Consider the following 26,476-nt stretch of genomic DNA (forward strand, 5'->3'; position numbering starts at 1 on the left):
TCTCCCACAGTTCAAAGGAAGGAAAAAACCTCCAAAAACCAATGTCTCCGACTTCAGTTTTTAATTTCTGCTATGCCTTTTACTGTGTTACATTTTCTCTTTTCCAAAGATTTCTACATGCTTTTTCCAGTCATCTTTTGATCTGCAACTCTTTCAGGCTCTCACTAGAAGTTATTTACCTCTTCCATCTACATAACTGTCTATGTAACTGTTATACAGATAGTCTTCTATCTCTGTAACAAGTATATTCCGTCTTAATTACTAGAAGGCAAATCACGGGTTTGTTTCAAGTATCATGAGCTTAAAGTCTCATTATTTTGCTTTGCTGGACTCATGATTTTTCACACTGGAGACTGCCAGCATCTTACTACAGCAGAGTGAAAAAAACTTTTGTGTGTGATTTTTTTGCTCCGCTGTGCCCCTATTTCTGGGCCCCAGGTCCCGGCCTTCTGGAACCTTCTCCCACCCCAGTTCCAGGAGTGTCCGAGACCCCCGTCAGTCAGGAGAAGGGACGCCGGGCCCCTCCCCGCGACGTCCATGTTGGGTCTCTCGGGGCGTTGTCCAGGCCATTGTCACCTTAGTATTGTTATTACTATCATTATTAGTTTCTTCCTTTCTGTCCTGTTAAACTGTTCTTATCTCAACCCACGAGTTTGACTTTTTTCCCCCCAATTCTCTCCCCCATCCCACTGCGTGGGGGGGAAGCGAGCGAGCGGCTGCGTGGTGCTGAGTTGCCGGCTGGGGTTAAATCCTGACAAAGGTGTGGGAGGGGCTGAGGGTAGAGGGTCTCTAAGGAGATGGGTGTTCTATATGGGGTTGGGGGGGCTGTATGGGGTTTGGAGGGGCGGTTGTGGGGGTTTTATGGGGCTGAGATGATCTATATGGGGGTGTGGGGGGGGTGTTTTAGGGTCTATATGGCCCCAGGGGGGTTATATGGTCCATATGGGGCTGGGGAGTCTATAGAACTGTGGGGAGGGCCTATAGGGATGGAAAGAGTGGCCTATAAGGTCTATATGACCTGGGGGGAGAGAAACTATGGGGTTTATATGGGGCTGAGGGGAGTTACAGGGCATCTGGGTCGGGGGGGCATCTACCCCTGGACACCCTGGTCCACTACCTGGACACCTGGGGCTGCCTGCATGTCCAGATGACTGGGTCCTCCTGTGACAGGGGGATCTATAGGGTCCAGAGGGATCTATATGGCCCAGGGCAGGGAATAACAGAGGGATCCAGGCAGTCCAGGGGATCTAGATGGTCCAGGCTTGGGAGAGGCAGGGATCCATAGGGTCCTGGGGGAGGGGGTGTGTGTGTATATAGCTTCCAGAAGAAATCTTTAGGGCTTGGAGGGGGAGTGGGTTCCATGGGGTCTGGGGGAATCTACAGGGGCTGGGTTCGGTGAAAGGAGGGAACTATAAGGTTGGGGGGGCAGAATCTACAGGGTCCAGGGGGGAAAGGGAGTGTTCTATAGGATCCAAAGAGAGTCTATAGGGTCTGGGGGTGTGTGTCAGGGAAGAGTATGGAGGGTCTGGGGGCGGTCTGTAAGGCTGGGCATCAGGGCAGGGTCTATAGGGCCAGGGGGGTTCTATAGGGCCAGGGAAGAGTCCATAGCGTCCGGGGGGGGGTGGCGGAGATCCATAGGGTGGGGTTAACCTCCACTCTCTGTGGGGCCGCGGGGTCTGTTGGGGCGATGGAGGCGGGGCGGGGGGCTTGGGGCGGGGCCTGGCGAGGCCACGCCCACTGCACGCAGGGGGCAGGGGGGAACCCGCATGTCCGGGTGGGGGGGTCACGAGGGGGAACCAAAAGTCGGGGACCCCCCTGCGTCACACACACACCCCCCGGCTCCCCCCTCCTGAACCACAGCCCCGCTAGGGCATCAGACCCCCCAACGTGACGTCACACCCGAACCATTTTCTAGATTTCCTGTCATTGTTCAAAGAAGCTTAAAGCAGAAGCCTGCCTTTCTAGTGGGCTTTCTTCTTCTGCCAAACTCATCTGCTGAACCCCACGTTTATTGGAAGGGTTAGCTCTGTATCATGGCACCACCATATGAAAATACTCCTAATAAAGCTTCTATTTAAGGAACACAAACACCTTGGTGATCAGCATTCTTATGAGAGGAAATACAGATTACAGGGCATCCTAAAGTCTATGTGTAAATGTCTGCTGGCAAATGACAACAGCTTTCCAAACAAACTGGAACAAGGTTGAAATGTGGCAGCTTCTTATTGAACGTTAGTCTAAAATTGTCAGGACCAGCTGTGAAGAGTGGCTCTATGTTTGGGGCCACATCCTACCTTTTACAATAGAAAAACAAGGCCGCTTGGCACAGGAAAAAAACATACCTCTTGGCAGCACCTCCCCACATTGCATCAGTTCAAAAGATTTAAAGTCCTACCTGTCTTTTCCAAATGAAACCCCTTGATATGGTTATTTTTCGTACATGTTAGCTACCAGCAAGCTTCTACTGGTACCTTTTTTCTGTCACTAGTCTCTTCTCTGCTCATGTTCAGCTATCACTGGAAATCTCATCACGTTGGATAGTTTACTGAAAATTTATTATAACCAAGAAGTGACATAACAGGGCTGTAATGGATTCTGCAAAGCATTTTGCTGCTGCTATTTTATCACAGGTACCATCTTCTTCTGCCAGGCAATTAAAACAAAATTCAGCTGTGAAAATTTTTGCAGTATACCCCACCCAAACTAATCAACAATGGTTAAAAATAACATGCCCCAGCAAAACCTTTCATGATACATGGCCACAACTCACAATTCTCTACAAAATGTTCACTTTTATAAAGCTCTGATGTAAAAATCAAATAATCAAGCAGCAATATTTTAAGTGCAGCACAGGGTCTTCCATGTCACTATTTGCAACGCTTGAATTCATTTACATTTTATCAAAATCTAATACAGATGACTTAGGAATTAAGTCATTTTTTTAATATCCGTCATTCTATGTAGTGACAGATTTCATGTTTTGCTTATCTTTATCTTTGCTTTCCTTCGATTTTTCCTTCTTGTGTTTGTGCTTTTGGCTCTTCTCCAATTCCGTTTCGCTTCCAATGTGTTTCTTATGCTTCCTGTGTTTCTTATGCTTCTTGTGCTTCTTATGCTTCTTGTGCTGCTGCTTCTCCTTTTTCTTTTTCTTGCTGTCTTGACTCTCTCCCGAGCTGGCACTGCTGCTGTGGCTTCGAGGCTGACTCTCAGAAGGGCTTTGACTACAGCTAACACTGGGACGGCTTTGACTTCTGCTTGCTTCAGGCTGGTCAACTGCAGCAGGTGCTGCTGTATCCTCTTTCACCTTATCAGCAGACTTTTCTTTGGGGTCTTTTGGACTTTTTCCTGCAGCTCCCTCATCTTTTGCAGATACATTACTCTCACTGTCATTTTCATTGTGGTCTTTCTTTGCCTTTTCCTCCTCGGCTGGTCTGGTTTCTGGGTGATCTTTTGTCACTTTTGGGTGAACTTTCTGTGGGGTACCAAGAACCTTCTCACCCTTTTGAGAGGAAGATGTTTCAATGCCGCCTGTCTTGGGAAGCTCCTCCTTCACTTTTTTCGCAGGAGGTTCCATTCCAGGACATCTTTCACGAAATGAAGGAAATCCTTCGTTCTCATCTCCTTTTCTTCTCTTCTGGTGTTTTTGATGTTTATTTCCTTTGCCATCTCCCTGTGGATATTCCACTTCCTTCTCTTTTGATTTGGTAGGATCTTTGACGACATGGTGTGCTCTTCCAGAAGATTTTCCAGGGTAATTTCCAGCTCTATTACCAGCTGACCTTGACCTAGAACAATAGTTACGACTCTTCCCTTCGCCTCTTCTTGGATACAGCCGCGATCGCGAGTAGGAATGCAAATGGGAACGACAAAATGATCGAGAGTGGGAGCGAGAGGGGGAAGAAGCTGATCTTGACTTGGAGTAGGTATAGAAACTTCTAGAGTAAGATGAAGCACTAGAAGGAGGCTTGGACCTTAAAAAAAACACAACACACACACACGAAGTTAATTCAAAACAGTCACTCTCCCCAGTTTTTTCCTTCCAGATTTGCTTTGGGGTTTTTGACTCTCCATACACTTATGTTCTTTCAGCTGCTGACATAATGCTACTGCCAACCGAAGAACTTAATAACATGTACAAGTTTCGGCTCACAAGACAGAACAGCTGTTGCTTTGTTAATGGAAAAACATACAGGAAGGCTAAGTCTGTTTCCACTCACTTCTACCACGCGAACTACCATAGCTATCGGCTGATTTAAGGTGGTGTATAGTGGCCTCTACTGCTATGTGAACGCACCCATTTTTTCACTACTCTGCAACGACATGCAGCGCAAATCATTTTTGTTGCAGTAAGATGCAAAAAGAGCAAGTCTTAATGGCTACAGTGCAGTATCAAACATCAGGAAAACACGATTTGGCCTGAAGACAGTAAAGCTCAATTTTAAAATGCCAGCTTAGTCTCTTTAACTTCACTACTTCTTTGGCAATTTGTACAGGATGCAAAATACTTGCACTGCAGTCTTACAATCAACACTTCTAGCCCAATGTCCTAGCAAAAACTTGCACATACCTCTAGCTCTAACCAAGGATAGTGACAGCGCTTCAAGAAAGAGTCGTATCTAAATGCTTCTAAACTCAGCCTCGAGTAATATGACTCAATGCCATTACTCTAGGAAGGATACTGACAGCATTACTAAGAGACAGCTATGCAGACTCCTGCCCAAGTGATTTGGGGGGATAGAAAACATCAGCTGCCCTGCGTTTTTTCTTCACAAGTTTCTCTTGTTTTTCATTTAACAATGTCAACAAAATTCTAGTGAAAGCCACCAGTCTGCAGTCCAGCTTAAAATCTCTCCGTGTACCTACAGGAGAGAGACAAAAGAGGAAGACAATTTCTCTCACATATCTCCTCCGATGTGCTTTGAGGTAATGGTTACAATCAGAACAGGGAGATGCAGAAAATCCGGCTACTACACCTATTCAGTTCCTAGCCTCCTCACGGCTCTCAGGAGGTGAAGGATGTCATTGCAGAGAAGCTTCAGGGAAAGAGACCCCTGTTCCTTAACAACTGCTGCCCCATTATCACCATCAGTCAACTGTAATCTCTGCCATATTTGAGCCAGTAACCTACCTATGAAACTCCTATCCCTGCTAATCCCTTGAATCATCCAATCCATCCAATGAGAGAGGGGTGCAGTGGAACTCCCCCTGATTCTTCCAGACAACCTGCTGCTCCATTACAGACATGTAAACCAGTTACCTGGAAAACGAATGCCTACGCTCCTCTGGAATCTTTTTACATTCCATCAATTCCTTAGCAAAATCACTGGTAAACTCATCAAGTTTGGACTTTTTCTTTTCCCTGTTAAAATAAGTTTGACCTTTATTACAAAAAGGCACCAAGAGACAAAACATGGCCAATATGAGAAAATATAGACTGCATGCAAATGCAACAGGGGAACATCCCATTTCAGCAAAAACAGTTCAGCGTTCCTACAAGTTTTAGGGAAAGTTTTAGAATTACATTTGTCTTGGTTTAGTTTTGCATGTTTACCATCTGCAACACAAAAGTATACTGGAAAAAACACTGTCATTTTTGCTTACGTCAGGTGCACTTGAGTGTAACTGCAGCTCATTATGTGATCAAAATACAAAAATGAAGAACAACGCAGCTTCACTGAGCCAAATACTTACTCCTCTTTAAGACTCCGTTGTTCTCTGTAAAACTCCTCCCCAGAGAAAGGAGATGCTTGAGTCCTTGGGATGGTAGGTGAAGGAGACATGGGTACTGCTCTTGGAACCCAAGCTGATGACGTGTTTGCGGGAGCTGGGGGATATCCTGGAGGGGGGACAGCGCACCCAGCAGATGGAGGCTGGCCAGGTGGAAACTGAGGAGGAAACGGTGGTGGTGGTACCCCCAGTGGAAGAGGAAGTGCGTGGCGTGCTGGAGGATACAAGGGAGCTGGACGCACAGGCACAAAGACTGGTGTTGATTCTGGTAGTGCTGGGGCCTGAGTCCTTTGGGTACACTCGCTGTGCAGGCGTCCTCGATTTGGACCTCTAAAGAAACCCAAAACCATGTGTCACTGTTTGTTACACTCTGTCGGATTTTAAAGAGGAAAGCGAAGGAAGCGGGAGCATGGTGGGGAGCACTTCTTGTTCTCAACTTAAGCATTTTTCTCCCTGCTTTCCGTTCATGTGAGATTACACTCATTTCTTGATCCTCATACTTGCCTTCCACATCCTCACCCCCAACACTCCCCTCGGTCTTCTCTCCTGACACTCAGCTTTGCAGCTGCAAGTGGAGGCTGCCCACGCTTAACAGAGACTCCCATCTCCCACGTGCCATGTGCCCACCGCTCCTCTGCTACTCCTGGAGACACTTAATATTTCGCACTTCTAACCTTCAAAGTCCTGCACAAATATTAACTCATCTTCTCTCAAACTTCTTTTAACCTCTTCCACATACGCTTCCTGTGCTGTCGCCTCATGATGATGTACTTGGCCTGTTCTTGTCCCTGCATTGTTATTTTCTTGCTTACTGAATCTGAGATTTTAAATCATCTGTGGGGTGGATCCCCATTTTTGTTTGGATTTATCTTTGAGATTTTATAAACACAGTGCACCCTTACAGTCGATCTAACATCAAGCATATAAAAAAATGAAGGACTGACTTGGCACAGCAATAAGAGATAAAACAGACTCTTCTCTTTCCAACGGAGAGAAAGCAGCTTGGCTATCTGAGACGACTAAATTGAAGAAACTCAGAATTGTCCTAAAATAACAGCCTTGACTTTTCCAATGATTTGCTCAATCAGAATCAACTAAGTTGTTCAAAAAAGAATGCTGGAGGCTGGTTTCTATTGGGAAATCAATTTCTTCAGCCTTATACAGCCAGTGAGCAAAAGGGTGGCTTTCCACCTGATCCTTTAATTAGATTTGATTTTTAGATGCACTTATGGTTTCCTCAGAAAGCGTGCATTTTTCAGAGTCCTCTTTTCAATTATGCACTGGACTTCTATTGTAAATAATCTTACTGCGAGCACATACCCCTTTGTTAAAGCCAATTCAAATTAGGCCATTTAAAAATTAATGACCACTTGTATTCTACACAACTATCTGTGCACACTTACTTCATCATAAATCAGCTGTTGTAGAATTTATGTGTTACAGCCTCATTTAACAGGTTACCAGTATGAATACATTGAATTTCTGCAGAACACTTACAGTTCCCAGCCTGGTCTGCCACCTGCTGAGCAAATTGTACTGGCTCTCGCTGGATGACCTTTTGGAGTGGAGAGAGGAAAAAGCAAAAAATCCCATTCAGTGTATCTGAAGATCATTTTTTAACAGAAATTCTTTTTAGAAAAATTAAAAGTTACAGTTCCTTACCAGTGGTGCGTGTTGATTGTCCTTGGGGGCCCAGGCGACTTGGTAATGCTGGTTGTCTTAGTACAGGGGTCTGACAGCCCTTGTGAATAAATGCAGACAGTTGGAAAACAAGCTCTACTAAAATACAAGAATCGCTGCAAATGTTGAAACAAAGCTTACCTTCTCTTCCAACAAACTGCTGACTGACAGAGACGAATATGTAGAATGTTCAGCAGCAGTCACCAGAGCAGCAGGAGGTGTAAGAGTCACGAGTGGGGGTGGTGGCAGTGGCAGCTGCTGCTGCTGTTGGTGCCACATCTGCTGACGGTGCCTTCTTCTGTAACCGGCTCCACTTTTGAAGTTGCTCACAGCCTAGAGGCAGAAAAACATTTACGCAAAGGTAATATGAAACTTCAGCAGATATACGAACAAAAGCCTCCACAGAGTAAAATTACTTGTGTAATTAGCTGTAAATGCTATCAATCCCCAAAGAAATCAACATGCCGATACATGAACACATCACATTAAACACTGATACTAGTGATTGGTAACTCGGAGTGTCTGTATTCAAAGTACTGCCGTGTTAACACAGAATTTGAAAGCGAGGCAATCACCTTAAACAAAAGCATGACCTGAATTTGCCAGATTGTCTCCAAGGAGTTGTAAGCTTCTGTGATAACAGATAATGCACTTGAAAGGTAAATTTAGCCTTATTCAAGTCAACCTTGCTTAAGCAGATGTAAACTAATATTTCCTTCCCTTTCAGCTTTTTACAAAGAGCCTATTCTTACAAGCACTTTACGTAAAAGTCATCAGGTTACCCGGCGTAGGCACTTGTTGGCCACTAAAGCATCAGGCGAAACACCTGTCTGATGACACTCTGGACATCTATGCTCCTCAGATTCCAGTAAGGCTGTTCTAATACCTGTGTACAATTAGAATAATCAAAATAGCATTTAGCCAAACTAAGGAAGTTTTGGGGGTTCTAATCAACTATAAAAACACCTATATGATCCACAGGTGAATATGGTCTTGAAGTGAGAGCATGAAGCTATAAAGGTTCAATAGCGTAAAAAATTTCTAGTATGCAGCAAATAACTCTAGAGTTTTGGTATGTCACTGTTGTAACATTTGAAGATGTAGAGTAGGCTGTGTCTTGATGTTTCAGCTAGTCTTTTTCCCACTATATAGTACAGTGAGAAGTCCCCACCCTCCAGGTTAACGAATAAAACTTGTCTCAGAAAAACAAATAGTAGGTTCAAAAAACCATTACTAGGTTCGCGCTCTGAAGGTTTTAACCAACTCTCCCGTGGAGGAAAATGTGGATTAAATGCTGCTAACTATCCGTTTGTTGCAGACCACCGAAAGTCACCAGAGTTGGCTATATAGTTTTGTATGAGAGAAAGGGCTGTGGGCAAACTAAATGCACTCAATATCCAATACTGCAATCACCTGCACAATCAGCCACTCCTCTCATACTCGTCCTTCCGCATGTAAATTTAACTAAAAAGCTATGTATTTTACTATTTATTTATTTATTTAACTATTAAAGCTCTGTGGCTTTTTTCCCCCTTTATACGAGAAGAGCCCTTTCCTATTCAGGGTATACTTAAGTATAAAATAGAACTGGTAACAAAATAATTTCGCTATCTCCTCTTTCTGCTTTCAGAAGAGCAGATGTGCTGTTTTGAATTAACAAACATGGGAGTTCACACTTACATTCATCACAATAACTGTTTCCACAGCAGGGAATAATAGCCGCATCAGTCATTATCTCCTTACAAATGAGACATAAAATCTCCTCTGGAATAGGATCATCTGAGGAGGAAGAGGATGGCTCCTCCGGTAAAAAGGGAGGCTTTTCCTTCTCTCTTCTAGCATAAGCTTCCCTGGAGGAGGGGAAAGGGGAAGGAAAAAGAAACAAATTAAAGATGGGTAAAGGAGAACTTTTCCAAGCTTTGGATCTTATCAAAGGAAGACAGGAGATGGAATTCTTCTCACTCCACATTAGCCTCCTAAAACATAGGCATTTAGTTGAACCTACTTTTCTATAGCCACCACACTAGAATAGGGAGGGGGGAACAATTTTCCCACCGCAGACCTCTCCCATTCAGTGGATCAACAATGAAATTAGCTCAGATGAGCTTGTGGGTCGAGATAAGGACAGGAGAGATCACTCACCAATTACCGTCACGGGCAAAACAGACTCAGCTTGGGGAAAATTAACTCAATATATTACAAATCAACCAGAGTAGGGTAATGAGAAATAAACCCAAATCTCAGAACACCTTCCCTCCACCCCTCCCTTCTTCCCAGGCACAGCTTTACTCCCAAATGCTCTACCTACCCTCCCCCCCCAGCGGCGCAGGGGGACAGGGAATGGGGGTTACGGTCAGTTCATCACACCTTGTCTCTGCCGCTCCTTCCTCCTCAGGGGGAAGACTCCTCACTCTTCCCCTTCTCCAGTGCAGGGTCCCTCCCACGGGAGACAGTTCTCCATGAACTTCTCCAGCGTGGGTCCTTCCCATGGGCTGCAGTTCTTCACGAACTGCTCCAGCATGGGTCCCTTCCATGGGCTGCAGTCCTTCAGGAGCACACTGCTCCAGCGTGGGTACCCCACGGGGTCACAAGTCCTGCCAGAAAACCTGCTCCGTGGGCTCCTCTCCACAGATCTGCATGTCCTGCCAGGAGCCTGCTCCAGAGCGGGGTTCCCACGGGGTCACAGCCTCCTTTGGGAACACACCTGCTCCGGCGTGGGGTCCTCCACGGGCTGCAGGTGGACATCTGCTTTACTGTGGACCTCCGCTCCACCGTGGACCTCCCTGGACTGCAGGGGGACAGCCTGCCTCACCATGGTCTTCCCCACAGGCTGCAGGGGAATCTCTGCTCCGGCGCCTGGAGCATCTCCTCCCCCTCCTGCTTCACTGACCTTGGTGTCTGCAGGGTTGTTTCTCTTACATGTTCTCACTCCTCTCTCCGGCTGCCGTTTTCCCTCTGTCCCAACTTTTTTTCCCTTCTTAAAAATGTTATCACAGAGGCGTCACCACTATTGCGGATTGGCTCGGCCTTGGCTGGCGGCGGGTCCGTCTTAGAGCTGGCTGGTATTGGCTCTCTTGAACACAGGGGAAGCTTCCAGCAGCTTCTTACAGCAGCCACCCCTGTAACCTTCCCCCCCACCCCCGCTACCAAAAACTTGCCACACAAAGCCAATACAGACATTTACGCACGGTTTCTCTCGTTCACTTTTTGGTCGGTCCAATTAATTCCATACTTACACATTAACACGTGGTATTGCGTATTTTCCAGTTTTTGTCACCATGACACCCTTCCTTTTGGGATCTTTCACCTCCACCAAGAAACTCCTTGGAATTCCTGTGGTCTTTTTCATCCTGGGCACAGACCCAAAACTTTCGTCCTGTTGAGACAAGAAATGCAGACATACTGCATCTTAAGACCCACACTTAAAATGACATTTCAATGATGATTTTAAGCAGCAAGAGCCTTTAATCCTCTCCTTTTACCTAGCGTAAGGGTCGCTCGACTAAAATACTTCTTTTCCTAAATGAATACAGCCAGGATGTTCCAAAGGCTTGAGCAGTGTTTTGAATTCGGTCGACATTCTTTGGCTTACCCTCAGGTTCCTTAAGGGCGAAACAGCCCTTAGCTCACCATCCACTCAGAGAAGAGACACAAAGCCGCTCCTCCTCCTCCAAAGGGCAATGCAGAGGGAGAGCTTAATGCAGTGCTCTGAATCACTCACTGGGGAAACTTATGTTCACCATCTCTATATGAAGGCTAAATTCATACCTCATGCATGTACCTTCAGTGACTAACATTAAACGGCATGAAGACGCAACCAGAGGCTTGTCTGATTAAAACACACAAATGTTCAGTAGATGGGGTCAACAGAAACATCTTCTTTTTATACAAAATACTAAAAACTATGAACTGTCACTAAAAAGAGTTAAAACCAGAAAAATTTCCAATAACATTGAAATGTACAAAAACACGCATACAAGTTCACAGAGAAAGATCTATGGACACATTTCATGTCCATGACCTAGAAAAAAAGAAAATTTTACATTTCTAATTCCAGGTTTCCCTCAAATTCTGAAAGGCTTTGCAACATTGCCATATAAGCTCTGTATTTCACCCCAAGAGAAACAATTCTTCACGTGAGTATTCATGTACTTGTTACCTAACTGCCAGGGTAAAACAATTAAAAACTAGGTAACACCAGAAGTCCCCCACAATCTTACCCCATTTCTTGGGCAGTTCTTCATAGAGTGGCCAGGTTTTCTGCAACGATGGCAAGTATATGACGATGCAGGTGGACCCACGGGTTTCTTCATGTAACTGCAAGTTTTGGGGGAATAAAAGAACAAGGTATGCACATGTCTCGCTTGTTAAACCAAACACCTCTACAGTTTTTTCCATAATCTTCAAAGAACAGATCTGACATTATCAACACTTACTTGATTGGATCATATTCATGGCAGGACTGGATCATCATAGCTTTTATTTTATCCTCTTCGGAAGCACTGGCTTCAGCCAGATTGGCAGTCTGTTTAACAGGCAATTATTTGACACGCACATTAGAAACACGTTTAAGCCCACACAGCCAAAGACAACACCGCTCACCCAGTCCTGTAAAGAGCAGCACAACACTAGCTGAGGTTGCATGAAAAGAGCTGCTTATAGAAAATACCGTTGTCCTGAAGATGTTCTGGGGAGCCCTTACACCGTTATTACATGGTGTTTGTGTGCGTGTTAACCTACTTGACAAGAGCGTTCTTGGGCACTCAAAACCTTAGGCTCTGTTTGTACCTTACAGAAAGACTGGCGTAACCAATCCAATTGTCTTCCAAGTGGACCGAAGGCATAAGGAGACAACATTACACGATCCAGTATTTTTAAGGTGATTTTTAAGCTCCAGCCTATTTGAAGAAGACATCCACTGTACATTTAATTGAGAAAGATGCATGCAAGTATCCTTATTTACATTTTGCAGCATTAAAGGGACACACAACTTAAGAGTCAGGGAAGTTGTTTTTGCTTGCTGAAATGCAGCTTCCCACACAGAAGCATTAAAAGGAAGCAAGCTTTTTATAATCCCTCAGCAAGACAAAAGATTCTTGTCACTACAAATTTGACCATCATGTGCTGGAGGCAGTCCAAACTGCATGCTTCTCCCTCTACTAACTTCTTCATATTAAGTGATTTAACTACAGGAAGCACAATCTGCATTTTTTTTTCCAGTTGACTGTGTCCTTTTAACATATAAATTGTAATATCAACCTTATGCAGAACTAGATCTTTCAAATTATTGAAGCCAGCTGTTTTTTCAAAGTAGTATTTGTTCCAATGTTTTTATTTCACACGAGTCCAGATCCAAGCAGGGTCTAAGGGAGAGGCTGTAAAGGATGTGGACCTTCAAGCACCTAGCATTCAGATCAACCACTCAGATCAACCACTCATGGTTCTGTTTTTATATGCATTCATTCACAAAAGCAACCAACTAGTTTCAACATTCTATTAAATGGATGTTTCATAGACACCATTTTTTTCTCCACAGTAACATAATCCAGAGCAACACCTATGAAATCATTTCCATTAACATTTACAGAAAGCTTTACAGATACTTGACTAATTTCTTTGAACCCAACAGTTTACAAAACACATCCAAAACCCACAACACATTAGTAGGAATAGACCAAAATTCAAACATGGCATTTCATACGTAGTAATAATAAACCAGAAAACTCTTAACGCATCACCTCCATGCCAAGTCAGTCTGCACTAAAGACGTTAGAGTAAGTAACAGGTTTGAGCTGCTTTCCATTATGTTCCTGTATTTTTCTGAAATACTGAAATTTTCTCAAAAGCTTAAATGTGTACACCACAAGGACACTTCTTCATATTTTAAGAGTAAAATTTGGCATAAGTTTACAGTACCAAGGACATGTTTAGGGACAGCACTAATGGAGACCAAGTTCTTTTGGTGGCTACCTTCCAAACATTTTTTTTCCCCCCCCAGATGCACACAATTTAATTTCTTCAGTGAGAAAGGAAAGAAGTGACCAGTGTGAAGAGATTCCTCTTTCTTGGAAATGAACTCCAGCCTTCCTTTTCAGAAGAAAGAACTAGCTCCTCTGCATTAGGCCCTACCCTCTCTAAGCTTTGTAACTTTAAAGACTAGTTCTTTCATTGGCTAGCACTACGCCTTTTCACAAAGCGCAGACAGTAGTGCTTTCCCAGAGGAAGGTACACATTGTTGAGCAAAAAATGCAAGCAGGTCCATAGCAAAACATGGCATTACAACAGTTCCAGAAGGTCACATCTGCTAATATGCCACACATACACATCGGTATATTCCTAGAAACAATCAGGTACACTTTCACACTTCACACAGTCTGCATTCCAACAAATTAGATTATGTTGTCTACTGTCTATATACTAGCATTTATGAAACTGTGCAGCATTAAAAGAATGGATCTGTAACTTTAATGGCTAGAAATTCAAAAACAGCCATGCAACTGTCCATGTTACAGAAACGATTCTCTTTTGGCTGTTGCACACTCCCCCCTCCAAATGCCCGTAACTTACAGCCCATTCAATTCTTCTGGAAAAACTGTTAGTTTCCAATGCAAAATCAATGAAACATATGAGAAATGGTAAACAGCTTCTGAAATGCTGCTTCTGTGTGTCTGGAAGATGAGTAATAGTGCAACATTACGTTGAGGCTGATAAGGTACTCCCCTTCTATCTTCCCAAAGTGGGAACTGCTCTTTACAGGCTAGTACCAAAATAGACACCCATTTTAAAGTTAAAATTAATACTTTAAATTAATAAAAATTAAATTAAATTTTGTTTCCATTACAACAGTTATCCAGCTATAGATCACAGTATAAGATTTTAAAAAACAAAGCAAACACTTTTTTTTTTTAAAGAATTTGAAAAGAATATATCTATACCTTAGCAAGGTGGGCCAGAGAAAGAGATGCAGGAGAGTCATCTGTCTGTTCACAAAAAATTAAACACATATTCAAGTTCTACAGTCAAAACATAGCAATAGTTAAGGTCTACTGTAGTCTGAAAGTCTGCACTATATCCTCTGAGTGTCGCTGACAGGGGCACTGCCAACCCCGTGTAATTTGTGTTTGCTCAAAACAAAGTCCAAACCTATGGCACCTTAAGAGTGCCTGTGTGGTTAATGAGAAGAAACGAAAATAACCAAACCCGCTCGACATCAACTTACTGCTCCACAGTATCTCAGAGAGGGACCCTTGTCAAATGCTCACATCTGTCAATTTTCAGCTAAAAAGGATTTCAGTTTATTTGAGAAGGAAGCATCACTACAGGAAACTTATTTGCAGTGTAGCTTGTCAATTAATCCGTTAACATCTCATCACTTCTAAATGCACACAGTTATGCTTTTATGAAGACAGTAGCTGCCTGGCAAAATCAAGCACAGGTGTATCAGCCCTCAACCATGAACTCTGCCCCTCCTGTCGTCACTAAGTTTAAAAATGCCAAACTCACCATACCCCACAACACCCAAATAAAAACACCAAGCCAGAACATCAGCCATGAAAGTAAACCACCACTTTGTCTAGAAAAAAACAGGCTGCTCAAATTAGTGAAATAAAGGTGTTTACCATGACAGAGCGGCCTACAAAAACAGACAATACTGATGTCTTGTATTTTATTAGACCACAGGCCATACTATCCAGATTAGTTCCGGAGGTGTGAGAATTTAATATTATGCTTCTTACTAGCAGAGCAAACCCAATTTTTAATGATGATGAAAACATGGAGTCAGAGCACAGTCCTGTAATTTTTTTCTCCACTGCAACCACACTCCTCCCTCCCACCTACCTCCTGGAACACCCTGCAGGAGTGAAGCCCTCAGGCCACTAGTTTGCAATAGGCTGCAGCGTTTATGGAGAACTAATAGCGAAATGCTGCTTTTCCACAAGTAAACAGGGTAACGCTTAGCTTGTTCCTTTTCCAGAATATGGAATTATATTATGCCACAAGCAGCAGTTAAGCTTACACTAGCAAAACATGATCAGAAAGACACCTGAATCTCTGCTTATTAGGACTTCGGTTGTTCAAAAATGTAGAATAAAGTGTCACAGCGTAAACTGAACAGCTGTCCTCAAGACACAGAAAATAGGAGGAAAAGGCTAATCTCACTGCTGGAGTGCTGCATTTAAATTACAGTGGTTTCCTAAAACCCAATAGCTTGGTTAAACTGAAAATTCAGCCAGGAAGGATCACAGCTGTGCTTGGCGGTGCTAAAACAATGCGCGTGACTCTCTGCATTTCTGCAGCCTCTGAGGACTAATACCAACTAGAGATCCTTGCAGTTACTGAAATAGGAATACGAAAACAAATAGGATTCACTTTCTTGATTTGGCAGTAGTAACGGTAGGACAGCAGCACAGATTTGGAAGTGTAGAATGACAGCTAACATAAGAGCAAGACAATTAAGAAATATTCAAAGTATAAGGTTTTGTGCATCCTTTAAAAAAAAAAAAATCTGAACTGATTTTAACATTGCTGCTTTACTGTTCAACAATAATTGGCAAGCCTTCCCAGTGATTTATTCAGACCACACTAAGATCCAGGTTTGGCTTTGAAATACATGCAGAAAGACGTTTATTTAAAATAACAAAACAAAACAAAACCCCACACACTTTAGACCAAGACCTGAGTTAGCTTTAAGAATAAAGCTAACTGTGCCTCCAACACTAGAAGCACCTGAGGCTGCAGTGCTTTTACTCTGTGTGTGAGACAGAGAGAGAGAGAGAGGACTTGTAAAGAGAGATGCAAGGCTTCCACCCTCCCTATGGCTACCCACAACCCACATCAGGTACAGTCAGAGCAAACAAGAAGGGAACAGTCTTGCTTTGTCTTCCTTTTAATTAGTTCTAACTAACACTAAGTCTTCCCTCCCACTCCAGGATTTTTCCTTTCTTAAAACAAAATATTTTTTTGAGACATCTATCTAAGCTTATGGTAAGATGCTACTTAGAAACGTAATACAAAGACACCAGGGAACACACGAGGCTGAAAGAATGGTAACCTTATTGATGAAGATGTGATTTGTGTTTATACACAAGCTAGTAAACAAAGAGAAAAAGAACTCTTTCCAAGACATAAAACCCCATCTCAGTTAGATCAAATACTATAAAGGTGGTTTACATAAATGCCTTCCATTAACTGCTAGGGTCACTGGGCTCACAATGAGAGCCTTTCATGTCCAAAAAGGAAGTTGAACCAATCAGTGATAGAATTATGGATGTCAGGTTTAGGCTTAGTGTTTTTACACCAACATACAAGAAGTTTTCCACTTTAAGTTCATTGTATACCATTCCACGAGAATCAGAGGCTGTATTCTTGACAGAACACAACCCCAGAGCTCATCAATTTCTAGATTAAGTTACCCAAACAGCTGATCAAGGGATCAGATCCAATGATCCAGGGTTAGTGCAAAGCCTTACACCATTCTAGTGAAGAAAAAGCAGTTATACTTGAAGATGAAAAATAAAAACCAACAAATAGGAATTTTTACATTATAAGGGCTATTTTGAAAAGCACAGTTACACCTAGCCTTCGACCCAAGTCGCAAATCCAGATCTAGACCATTACCAGTCAGGTATTTCCTTGTGTGACTTCTCTCTAGTTTAGCAGCCGAATGACAGTGTTTTCTAACCCGAAGAAAAATGCTGCCCCTTTTCCAAATGGAAATTCAGAGTGGGGGTATACTAAAGAAAGGCTTAACCTTTGGGAAATCAAAGCAGCATCCAACCCCGAAGCCACCCAGGTCCAAAAAAGTACTGCAGGCAGAAGTTCAGACAAATGACAGGGATTTTACCCACAAATACACCAGGCTCTAACCTTGTGCCAAAATCTCTACACTGGGTCTTAGATATTTTCATTTGCAGACAAACTATTAAACTAAACTGCTTCATCAGATAGAGTGGAAAGATCAAATGCAGAACTTCCGAATACCACTTCGCGGAGCAACCATATTTAAATTCATGGCAATCTCTTAAAGACATACATGTACTCAGAGGGGCCCAAATAATATCACTTCAATTATACACTTTTAGGAACAAATACCCAAGCATTTAAGGACATGAAATGGAAACATTTAGCTGCACATGACTGTCCTCAAAATGTATGGGATATGTTGGTTTGGCTATTTGTTTGAACCCCCAGGTCACAACTAAGAAACAGTACCAAGTTTAACCACGGTGGTTTCTCAGTGAGTTTTGATAACATTTTCAAAATCCATTGGGCAAAAAGAGTATTTTAAAAAAAAAAGCTAAGTGATATAATGTGGAAATAGCAGAAAATTCACTCCAAACAATTTGGATTGCAAGAAACAAAAAGCACAAAACAACCTACAAACAAAACAATGTACAAACATACGCTTTACTAGCTATACACAGATGTAGAACATGGCACCATGTTCAGTTGTGCAAACCTCGCACCTACATGATCTAAAAGCGATCATACATTACCTGTACAACACAAAGTCATCCAGGAAATAGTCTAGCATATTCAATGTGAAATGCAATGCATCACTAGGCACCAATACCAATATTTACATTAGACCTGTGCAAGTGATGGCATTACCCAGTTTTTCCTATGCTGAATCAAAGACATTGTCTTTACAACATACACCAGGTTTTACTGGAATGTATAATTAGTTAATGTTTGGAAAATTAATACAAGGCTACATGATTTAGAATTAAGAGCAGTGTGTAGAAAAAAGTGTGAGATTGTGTTTTTACATACTGCTTTTGATGTTCCACGCACTGGCTCAGTTTGACTCCTGGAAGAAGAAATAAAGGTGATTAGAATTTCAAGTAAAGCACTTGGACCCAGCATAAAGCAGTGACAACAGGTTATAAAACCTGAACATCAAAACATCATGTTCTGATAGTCTAGGGAATGGGGAAATTTATTCATATACCTAAACTGTTCTCTCTCGGCACATTCAGCGCAACTAAAAAACCCAACAAACAGACCCAAATCCCGTTTCTACTTTGTCACAAATTAAGATGTACAGTTATAGAACACAACAGTGCAAGAGGAAGCCCTCAGGTATTTTGTCTCTGCTGCGTCAGTATCAAAAAGATGAAGTCTGTATCACAGCTTGGTGTTCTTAAATAATCAACTCTCAAAATACAAAGGCAACTTTAACCAATCCGTATATATCTAGTATTACAAATGGGTACCAGATACAGTACTTTAATTTCCAAGAAAGAACACTGACGTTCTAGACACTTTGAAGTGCAAGTTTACTTCAGAGAAAACAGTCAGTCATCTGACAAAGAGATAACAAAAATGGCAGCAGCATAGGCTTTAGAACAGAGTTTCTTTGTGAAAGCCCAAGCACTGTATTCAGATAGCTCCTACATTTAGCATATGCAAGATTGACTAAAAATAGTAGTAGAAATGTCACCTGAAAGCAGTTTCTGGGGTTTGGTGTGATTTAGGAGCCCTGTGACGAAAAAGAAAAGGTCTTACTTGCCAGAATTTGCTTTAAGATAATCTTGAAAAGGCTACAATCTTTTTGGCAATAGTCATTACATTTGAAAACTTGCTGAGATTCCACACACTTATTGATCTGTATCTGCATGCCACTCATCAGGAATCAGACGTGCAGCCCTTGATCTAGTTAACAAACAATTCATACGTCATCCAAAGCGTCCCATGAGCAGAGACAATTCAATGGCTGCTGTGGAATTTACGTACAACTAGAAAGGCTCATGCTTCCTGCCACTGCTAGAATACCACCAGGCTCGCAAGTACAGCCACGTACCTCCTGAAGATGGGGAAGTACAGGGAAATACTTTAGATTACCACGCAATGCTTTCTTCATCCATTTACCTTGAAGAACATACAACAAGGTGAGTAACGCATTTTTGAAGGCCTCTCCACCGTTATAGCATACATTCCTCGTTCCCAAACATTAACCACTCTACCAGTTGTTTCTGCAATGTTTCCAGCTGAAGGAATAGAAAGCTCATCTGCCTGGTTCATTTTCAACACTACAACAGCAGCGCCATTCTTTCCTTATCCCCACATACAGGTCTTTGCTTGATCTTTGATGCTAGCAGCATCTCTCCTCTCATTTCAGGGCAGGATTATGATACCAGGAGAGAGCGCCAGCCAACCAGAAACGGAGGATGCGTTGACAAGGCGGCACTAAGCACACATATTTAAGTTAAACATGGCCAAAACAAGGCCATGGTTACAAGCACAACACTGTGCCGTCCTGAATTCCTAGGTAGTGCCTGAAAGCACTGCAGCAACTGCTGAAGTAATATGCCCAAAGTTTACAGGCAGACTCACAGCAATTCAGGGTTTTTTGCTCGCAAATGCTTCACAGGTACCAGGATGCTGCTGTGCTGTTTTTTCGAGACACACAGTAACTCACCAGTCTACTTTATTGCCTGAGAACCAACATGAGAAAGACATGGCAAAACCACAAGCTAATAATACCTACTAATTGTGGGGGAGAGGCGTCTCTTTAAGAAGGCTGGAAGACATGAATGTTCAAACAATGCTAATGTAGCTGAATACCTACATGACAGCAATAATCCTGTAGTCAGCATTGCATTTGCATAGCTGTAAGTTTAACCAACACATCCGATTCTCTGTCCTCCAGAAATCTGAGGAATATAGATTGAAAACCTGGAGCACTGATAGCAACTTAGGGTAAAAACAGACTTAGAGAACTAGTAACGCCTGGTAACGTGCTGAACTGCTTACTGAGTTTCAAGTTTGGAAGGGGTTAACTATTCCTTTGTTGTACTCGCTCAAAAGGTGATACACTTTAGGAGAGTGTTCTTTTTCTCTGGCCTGAAATGGACATTGTCTTTAGGAAACTAACAGGAATCACTTATGAATGGAACTTCTGGTTTGCATGGTTTGCCAGCTGGCAACCCTTGGTCTTTCCTCTGTGTCTAGTATGCAAAACACCCAGATTTACCAGGGGGTAAGAATACCTGCCATATCCCACCCTGCACCCCCCAAATGCAAGAAATAGTCAAACACTGACAATCAGACTCTTCTGAGGTGGGAAGAAATTAGAAGTTTACACAACAATGCCTATCTGTCTTTACTATAAAAGCAATCAAATCAAACACATAAAATAAGGAATCTCTCCATGTAGAGGAAATGGGATCTACAACTTGGCTCTCAGAAGAATCAACCCCAAGAACAAACCCAATGGAATCATCTTAAAAGCTACCATTGTTGCAGTTTCAACCCAATCTCCCAGCAGGCCAAAACACGTACGTCTGCTTTGGGACAGATATATTAAAATCTAGCCCATGACAACAAAAATTAACAGCAGCTTTAACAAGAAAGATACAATCTGAATGCCTCTTGTAAACTAATATCAATTTAAAAAGTTAATGCACTGAAACCCCTAACCAAGAATACAATGCTTTACGGATACTTACGTAACACGGGGTTTGCTGGTGACTTTAACTCCTCCAGCAGGGATTCTTCTAACAATTACCGATGAGTTCCTAGGAATCAGGGCATTACCATCTGTGTATTCTGAAAACAACATCAATACAGAAAAAGAATCTGCCACTTTACGAGAACCTATATCAATACATAATTACACAACATTTCAGAGAATCCCTTTACGGATGGAAAAGCAAAGTTTGATATGGAACGTTGCACTTTTATCGTCCCAACACACTGAAAGTACATTTCAAGAAACCTTCAGGTTTGATAATCAAACACAAGCAGCACAATCTTTTTCATGGTTTTACAATGGTTGGAATGCCAACAGCAAAATGGTCTCAAAGGTCACTGAAGCGGAGTCTGCTAATGCGTGAGGTTCTTTCCTGATCTAGCTTAAGTTGCTTTTGCTTCTGTTAGGCTACAAAACCAACAGAGCTTTGGAGAAAAACCAACCACAGCAAAGTCTCACCTGCATAAACCAGATTCTGAAGTCTGACTAGCTTGCCCTGCAACAAAAGAGGCCCTCAGCTAAAGCATGACAACTCTGCGCCATTGCTTTCCTAGCTGTTAGCTATATCAATTCCCCTGTGCTGCTAGCGGTCAAGACTGACAGAACACAGAAGAGCGCCTGCCATCTCTGTCTATTCCTTGGAGCTTAATCCATCAACAACACGGCTTCTCAGCTGCTCGGCGCTTTACGTGTAAATGGAAACAAAACTGGCAATGCTAGTATTTGGATCAGAGAAATTAGGGGGGGGGGTTGAGCTTGCTTTCACAAGTAGGGCACAATTGGCTCCAACTAAAGTGCTATCTCCCCTCTGAAGCTTATCATCTAGTTTGAATTAACCCAAGGGATGTGAATTGGATGTCAATAGTTGTGGATGCCCCGTCCCTGGGCTTTTGAGCAACCTGGTCTAGTGGAAGGTGTCCCTGCCCATGGCAGGGGGGTTGGAACTGGATGATCCTTCAGGTCCCTTCCAACCCAAACCATTCCATGATTCCAGGATTCTATGAATTCTTGCGATTCATTTTGCAGAGCTGAGACACTCAAACAAAATTCCTTACGACGACAGCCGTGAAAAGCCTTTTGAAAAGAGAGTGGGCCTGAAGCTACCCATGCTTTGCCTGGGCTTACACCATGTTAGTCTTTGAAGAGGAGGAAAGCCTTCTGACCTTCTACATAACGCCCAAACAATCAAAAAACCAAACTACCTGAGACACTTGGACTGAGTAAGCTTAAAATGCAAAGATCTCTCCATGAGAATGGTTTTTATATTGTCCTTACACAAGCTGGATATGACTAAATATTTTAAATCACTATCAGCAGCCATTCCCTGTAATCTGCCTACAGTTTTAAATATTAAAAGCTCTTACCTTTGCAGACCGAATCAGAACAATGGTCTGAAAACCAAAGATGCTGTATATCTAGTCAAGCTCTGTCAGGGTGGTTTTGCTCAGTGATCACACACAAAACAGGAATATTTCACAATTTATGCTTCATTTTTCAGTATATTATTCCTACAGGCAGGAACCTCTCTTACCCCAAAACTCACCTACCAGAAGACATTATTTCCACAATGAAATGAACATTCTACTTCTATTTCCAAATGACAGAATGCTTCTTCAGAAAACTGAGAAATCATTTAGCTGAAACTAATTCCTGATCTTCCCCCCTAGGGAACCGAACAGCAAGCTTCCTCTGGACTTCCGAGGAGGTTCAAATTGTAGGAGAAAGGACTACTAATGACGAAAACAGAAGCTTTTACAGAAGTCATATATCCTGAAAGCAACCCCTAGAGCTCTTCTCAAAGAAGAAACTCTAACCCTTCCACAGCCACCTGTCAAGAAAGGCCTGCACTGGGACTTTTTGATGGAGAAGGAGCTGAAGCAGTACTGGGGCCCAGGCAGGCAACTGGGACATCATGGCAGCTGCAGATCTAGAAGCCCAAACCAGCTGTTTCGACCTGCTGAATGGAGTCATACAGAGCGTTCTTTCTGGTCCCGATCACAAACCGCTGGACTGACATTTCAGAGCTAGAGGACAAGCAACAGCGGCTCCACAAAAAGGCAGGAGTTTGCTACGCCTGTGCTGAACTGAGGATTGTTCTAGTTCTGCAGCAGCTTTACAAGTGGCAGCACCTCGCCTAGGAAGAGACTGTATATATGAGGACAGCAACCAATGCATTTATTCACAAATGATGCAAGCCTGCAGAGGTCACTTCGAACATGCCCAACAGCTGTGTGATGCAAAAAGAGGAAGAAGTCCTCTTCTAGTACTTGGTGACAATTCACTGACCACTAGAAGAGAAGCATTGACACCTGCCTTCTGAATAGACTTATCCTTGAATGTGTGTGTGTATATATATATATATCTTGTGATATATGCTTGTTTTCAATTCACTTGTTAAGTGCACCATGAAGAGAGGTCCAGCCATCTAGTAACAGACTGATATAAAACTGAATTCACCTTAAAAGTCCATCAGCGCACATTTAAATGGATCAGCTGAAGAGTGACAATAGTGCGGTGAAGGAAAGGCTTTCTCTGTATAGGACACTTATCCCGGCACCTATTTGTATTTGGTACTGAAGTATCCCACCAGCTTGGTCACCGTCTCAGAGAATTTGTGGAAGAGTGTTTACATACAGCAGAGTCCATTGCTGAGTTAGTTCTGTGAAGGGGCCTGATACCAATTGGCTTTAAGACATTTATTTTTCCTTCGCCGCAATTAACTGAACTAATTTTGGTGATGAAATTTTATGAGAGGTGAAGGCAAACAATGTCGACTAAAAAGTCAACTTTTTTCTTTTTTTAAATAGGGAAGGACTAAATCTGGCGCGCTATTCCCGAAGTCCCTCTCAATTTGAATTTAACAGAAGCCAGCTTAGTCTAACAGCTCTCAGAATGAACTGGTGTCTCCCAGCAGGAACCTGTTCCCCATGGGCAGCAGCATCCCCTAGCAGAGACTCGGCAACTACCAGGACCTGCAAAGCAGCGTCACACTGCCTCACCTCGTGACTCCACATCTGCAAAGTGAGCAGTGACGTCATGCCCAACAAGGCTACTTTTCACACTTGTCCAAGCAGTGCTCCAACAGAAATGTTCAGCAAAGCTGGAGGTAACAACATTGTTGATTCCTATTCCCTGATAGCACAACACTTGTTTTTTGTTTTACTGGCAGGGATGGCCAGTAAGGGGCTACTGGGCTTTTGTCAGTCTGACCTGTGATTAAAAATAAGGATCCCGTTAACTCAGAAAGCTTGCAAAAGCAAAGGAAGATTTGGATGTTATCTCCAAGTCAAGAGCAGAAGAGACATAACAGTCTAAAAGACAAGAAACTTGGTATGCTTGAAAGACCCAAGGCAAAGAAGTATTTCATGGAGGCAGACAAGTTAAACAAGAGCTACTTTGACTGCTGCCTCATACGGACTCGGAAATCTTAAATCAGCTATTGCATTAGTATCCACGACCTTCCTCCTGCAAAAAAGTACAAGCAGCTCAGGTTATGCTCCGCTTCACGCTGAATGCACAATTTAAAAATCCCATTTTTAAATTCACCTATACTTCTGAAAATCTGCTAGCTTTACTAATTTCTGTCATATGTATGCTATCAACAGGTTACTGAAAAAAGCTCCTACTTTATTTTACGGCCTGCTTTAACCCACCGTTTGGAGTCTGACAGCAGTGCAAAAGCACCTCTCTGAGCACTATGCAGAGAAGTATTTTCACCCAGATAAAGTACAGAAGCTCTTCAGAACAGAAGTCATCAGAAGGCAAGCCGATATGTGAAATGACAAAGAAAAGCCTTGACTAGCCTTAGATGCCTTGCCAACCAGCTGATATGCTGCTGGGGAAAGGATTTGCAGAGTAAGAGCTGACAAGGACTACTAACATGCCAGACTCTCTCTACCACAAAAGAGGGTAACTCCCGAGAACACGTTTTCCCCCTAGCGCTTAAAATTATGCTTTCTCACGAGGTGAGTTTTTAGCTCTCTTCTCATCAACGCCCCTTGCACACTTTGCGACAAACAAATCATCTGTGTAGCTGCACTGAAAGCACTGCCTTGAAACATCCTGATGAACAGACTGGACTATTACTGGATTTCCAGCTTCCACCCAAGCTGTCGCGGGGTCGTTTGCGACACCGCCAGCCGGGCAGTCCCCGAGGCCCCGTGCCTGTTGCCCCCACGCACCTTCGTTGGTCTGGGCGTTGGTGATCAGCAGGTCGCAGCTGGCCGCCGTCAGCTTCTCACGGGCCATGATCTGGAGCTTGAGGTCAGGCAGAGAGATGTAGAGGCCGTCGAAGGTGACCATATCATAGTTCAGCTTGGAGAAGAACTTGTAGTGGACACACGACATGGTCGGGGCCAGGCGATGCCTGCTCCACGACAGCGTCTACCGTGGCAGATGGAGGCGATGCTCGCCCGGCTCCTCCTCGCAGCCCAGGCGGGCAGGCGGACGATGGGGAGAGGCCCTGTGAGAGACCGAAAGAGTTAATGTCTCAAACATGGCGGTGGGGCAGGTTCTACGTAATGACGAACTCTGCTCAACAACGAACCCTGCACAGCAAGGAACCACAGGTGAAAAGAAGCCAATCGGCACAGATCAGCACAGACATCAGCAACAGGATGGGGAGGCCATGCCTGGGGGTGTGCAGCTCTGTGTTCTGATATGCTGATCTGATATGCTGAGCAGGGCAGCTCACCATGCATGGCCAAAGATCAAACAATGGTCAGGTCTGCAGGGAAGGAGGAGTTACTCCCCAAATGACCTCCAAGCCCAGCGATCCATTTCCCGAAGGTTCTGAAAGCACAAACCGCGCATGACACTTAACTAGCCTAATGAGTTTGAGTGCTCTCTCAGTCATCGCAGCTGCTGCTGCCACAGCCCCAGCACAGGACATCAGGCCTTGAATTACGAGGTCTAGTTCTGCTGAGTCACATTCTACAGCTTGCAGACGTTTCTGGGCCAACTGGCTATTCCTTTCTGCCCATGTAAATATAATACCAAAGGCTTGTTGTAGTCTGGCAGGGCTCATGAGGGAGCTTCCATGACTGCTTGCTTTAGCTCTTTCAATGCCTTCTGGGTTTCCAGAGTCAGGAAACCCTTTTGATTTCAGTGCTGTCCTCTATATCCAAGGGATAGTTATTTTTGCTATTTCCGTCTGTTTGTTCTTCCTGTTACTAGTGATTTGGAAGCCTAGGTTTTAATAGGGTAGCCTTGCTTATAAGCCTGTGGTGGAATATGGATTATACCTATTCATTCCATAATTTGGCCATAGCCACAGCCCACAGTACGGCAGCGGAGGCAAACGAGCCCGACTGTTGGCTATGCACTAAAAGCCCATCCTCTACCAGAAATCAGCTCTCCTGGGTATCTGTCCCACTGAATTCTCAGTGGTACGAGGACAGGCATCTACGTTATGAATTTTCACCAAAGAAAGTGAGCATACGGCCCTTCCGCCAGGAAGGGTTTGTCGCTAGCCTCAAAGGAGGTCCCTGGGTATGCCTGGAGAGCAAACCTATTGACAAGCTTACTGACTCTGCAGCAGCTGGGAACTGGAAATGCCAACAGAGCCTTGAAATGGATACAATGGACGGAGATGGA

The 26,476-nt window shown here is 43.4% G+C and overlaps 1 protein-coding gene across 1 annotated transcript; it reads right to left on the reverse strand.

The window, feature by feature from the left end:
• Positions 1-1,563: 1,563 nt before the first annotated feature.
• Positions 1,564-25,228, reverse strand: LOC142026381 (E3 ubiquitin-protein ligase RBBP6-like). Its single transcript, XM_075019338.1, has 18 exons — positions 25,063-25,228; positions 20,859-20,958; positions 18,851-18,889; positions 18,181-18,217; positions 14,343-14,387; positions 11,844-11,932; positions 11,628-11,724; positions 10,644-10,783; positions 9,088-9,257; positions 8,190-8,293; positions 7,549-7,740; positions 7,390-7,468; positions 7,225-7,282; positions 5,692-6,057; positions 5,258-5,359; positions 3,780-3,971; positions 3,305-3,584; positions 1,564-1,737 (listed from the first exon to the last, which is right to left on the reverse strand). Exons 1-18 carry the CDS (start codon positions 25,226-25,228, stop codon positions 1,564-1,566), a joined length of 2,430 nt encoding a protein of 809 aa, XP_074875439.1.
• Positions 25,229-26,476: the final 1,248 nt, after the last annotated feature.

The sequence above is a fragment of the Buteo buteo genome, chromosome 33 (assembly GCF_964188355.1).
Source record: "Buteo buteo chromosome 33, bButBut1.hap1.1, whole genome shotgun sequence".
Taxonomy (NCBI): domain Eukaryota; kingdom Metazoa; phylum Chordata; class Aves; order Accipitriformes; family Accipitridae; genus Buteo; species Buteo buteo.

Bases quoted from the DNA above. Each gene is read 5' to 3' on its own strand.
- LOC142026381 (XM_075019338.1), bottom strand. From the start codon at position 25,228: ATGTCGTGTGTCCACTACAAGTTCTTCTCCAAGCTGAACTATGATATG. The intron at 8,294-9,087 runs GTAAGTGTGAAC...AATTGTACACAG, and splicing joins AAACAGTTATTGTGATGAAT to GTATTAGAACAGCCTTACTG. The intron at 3,972-5,257 runs GTAACTGGTTTA...GTTTTTTTTAAG, and splicing joins CGTAGGCATTCGTTTTCCAG to GTCCAAGCCTCCTTCTAGTG.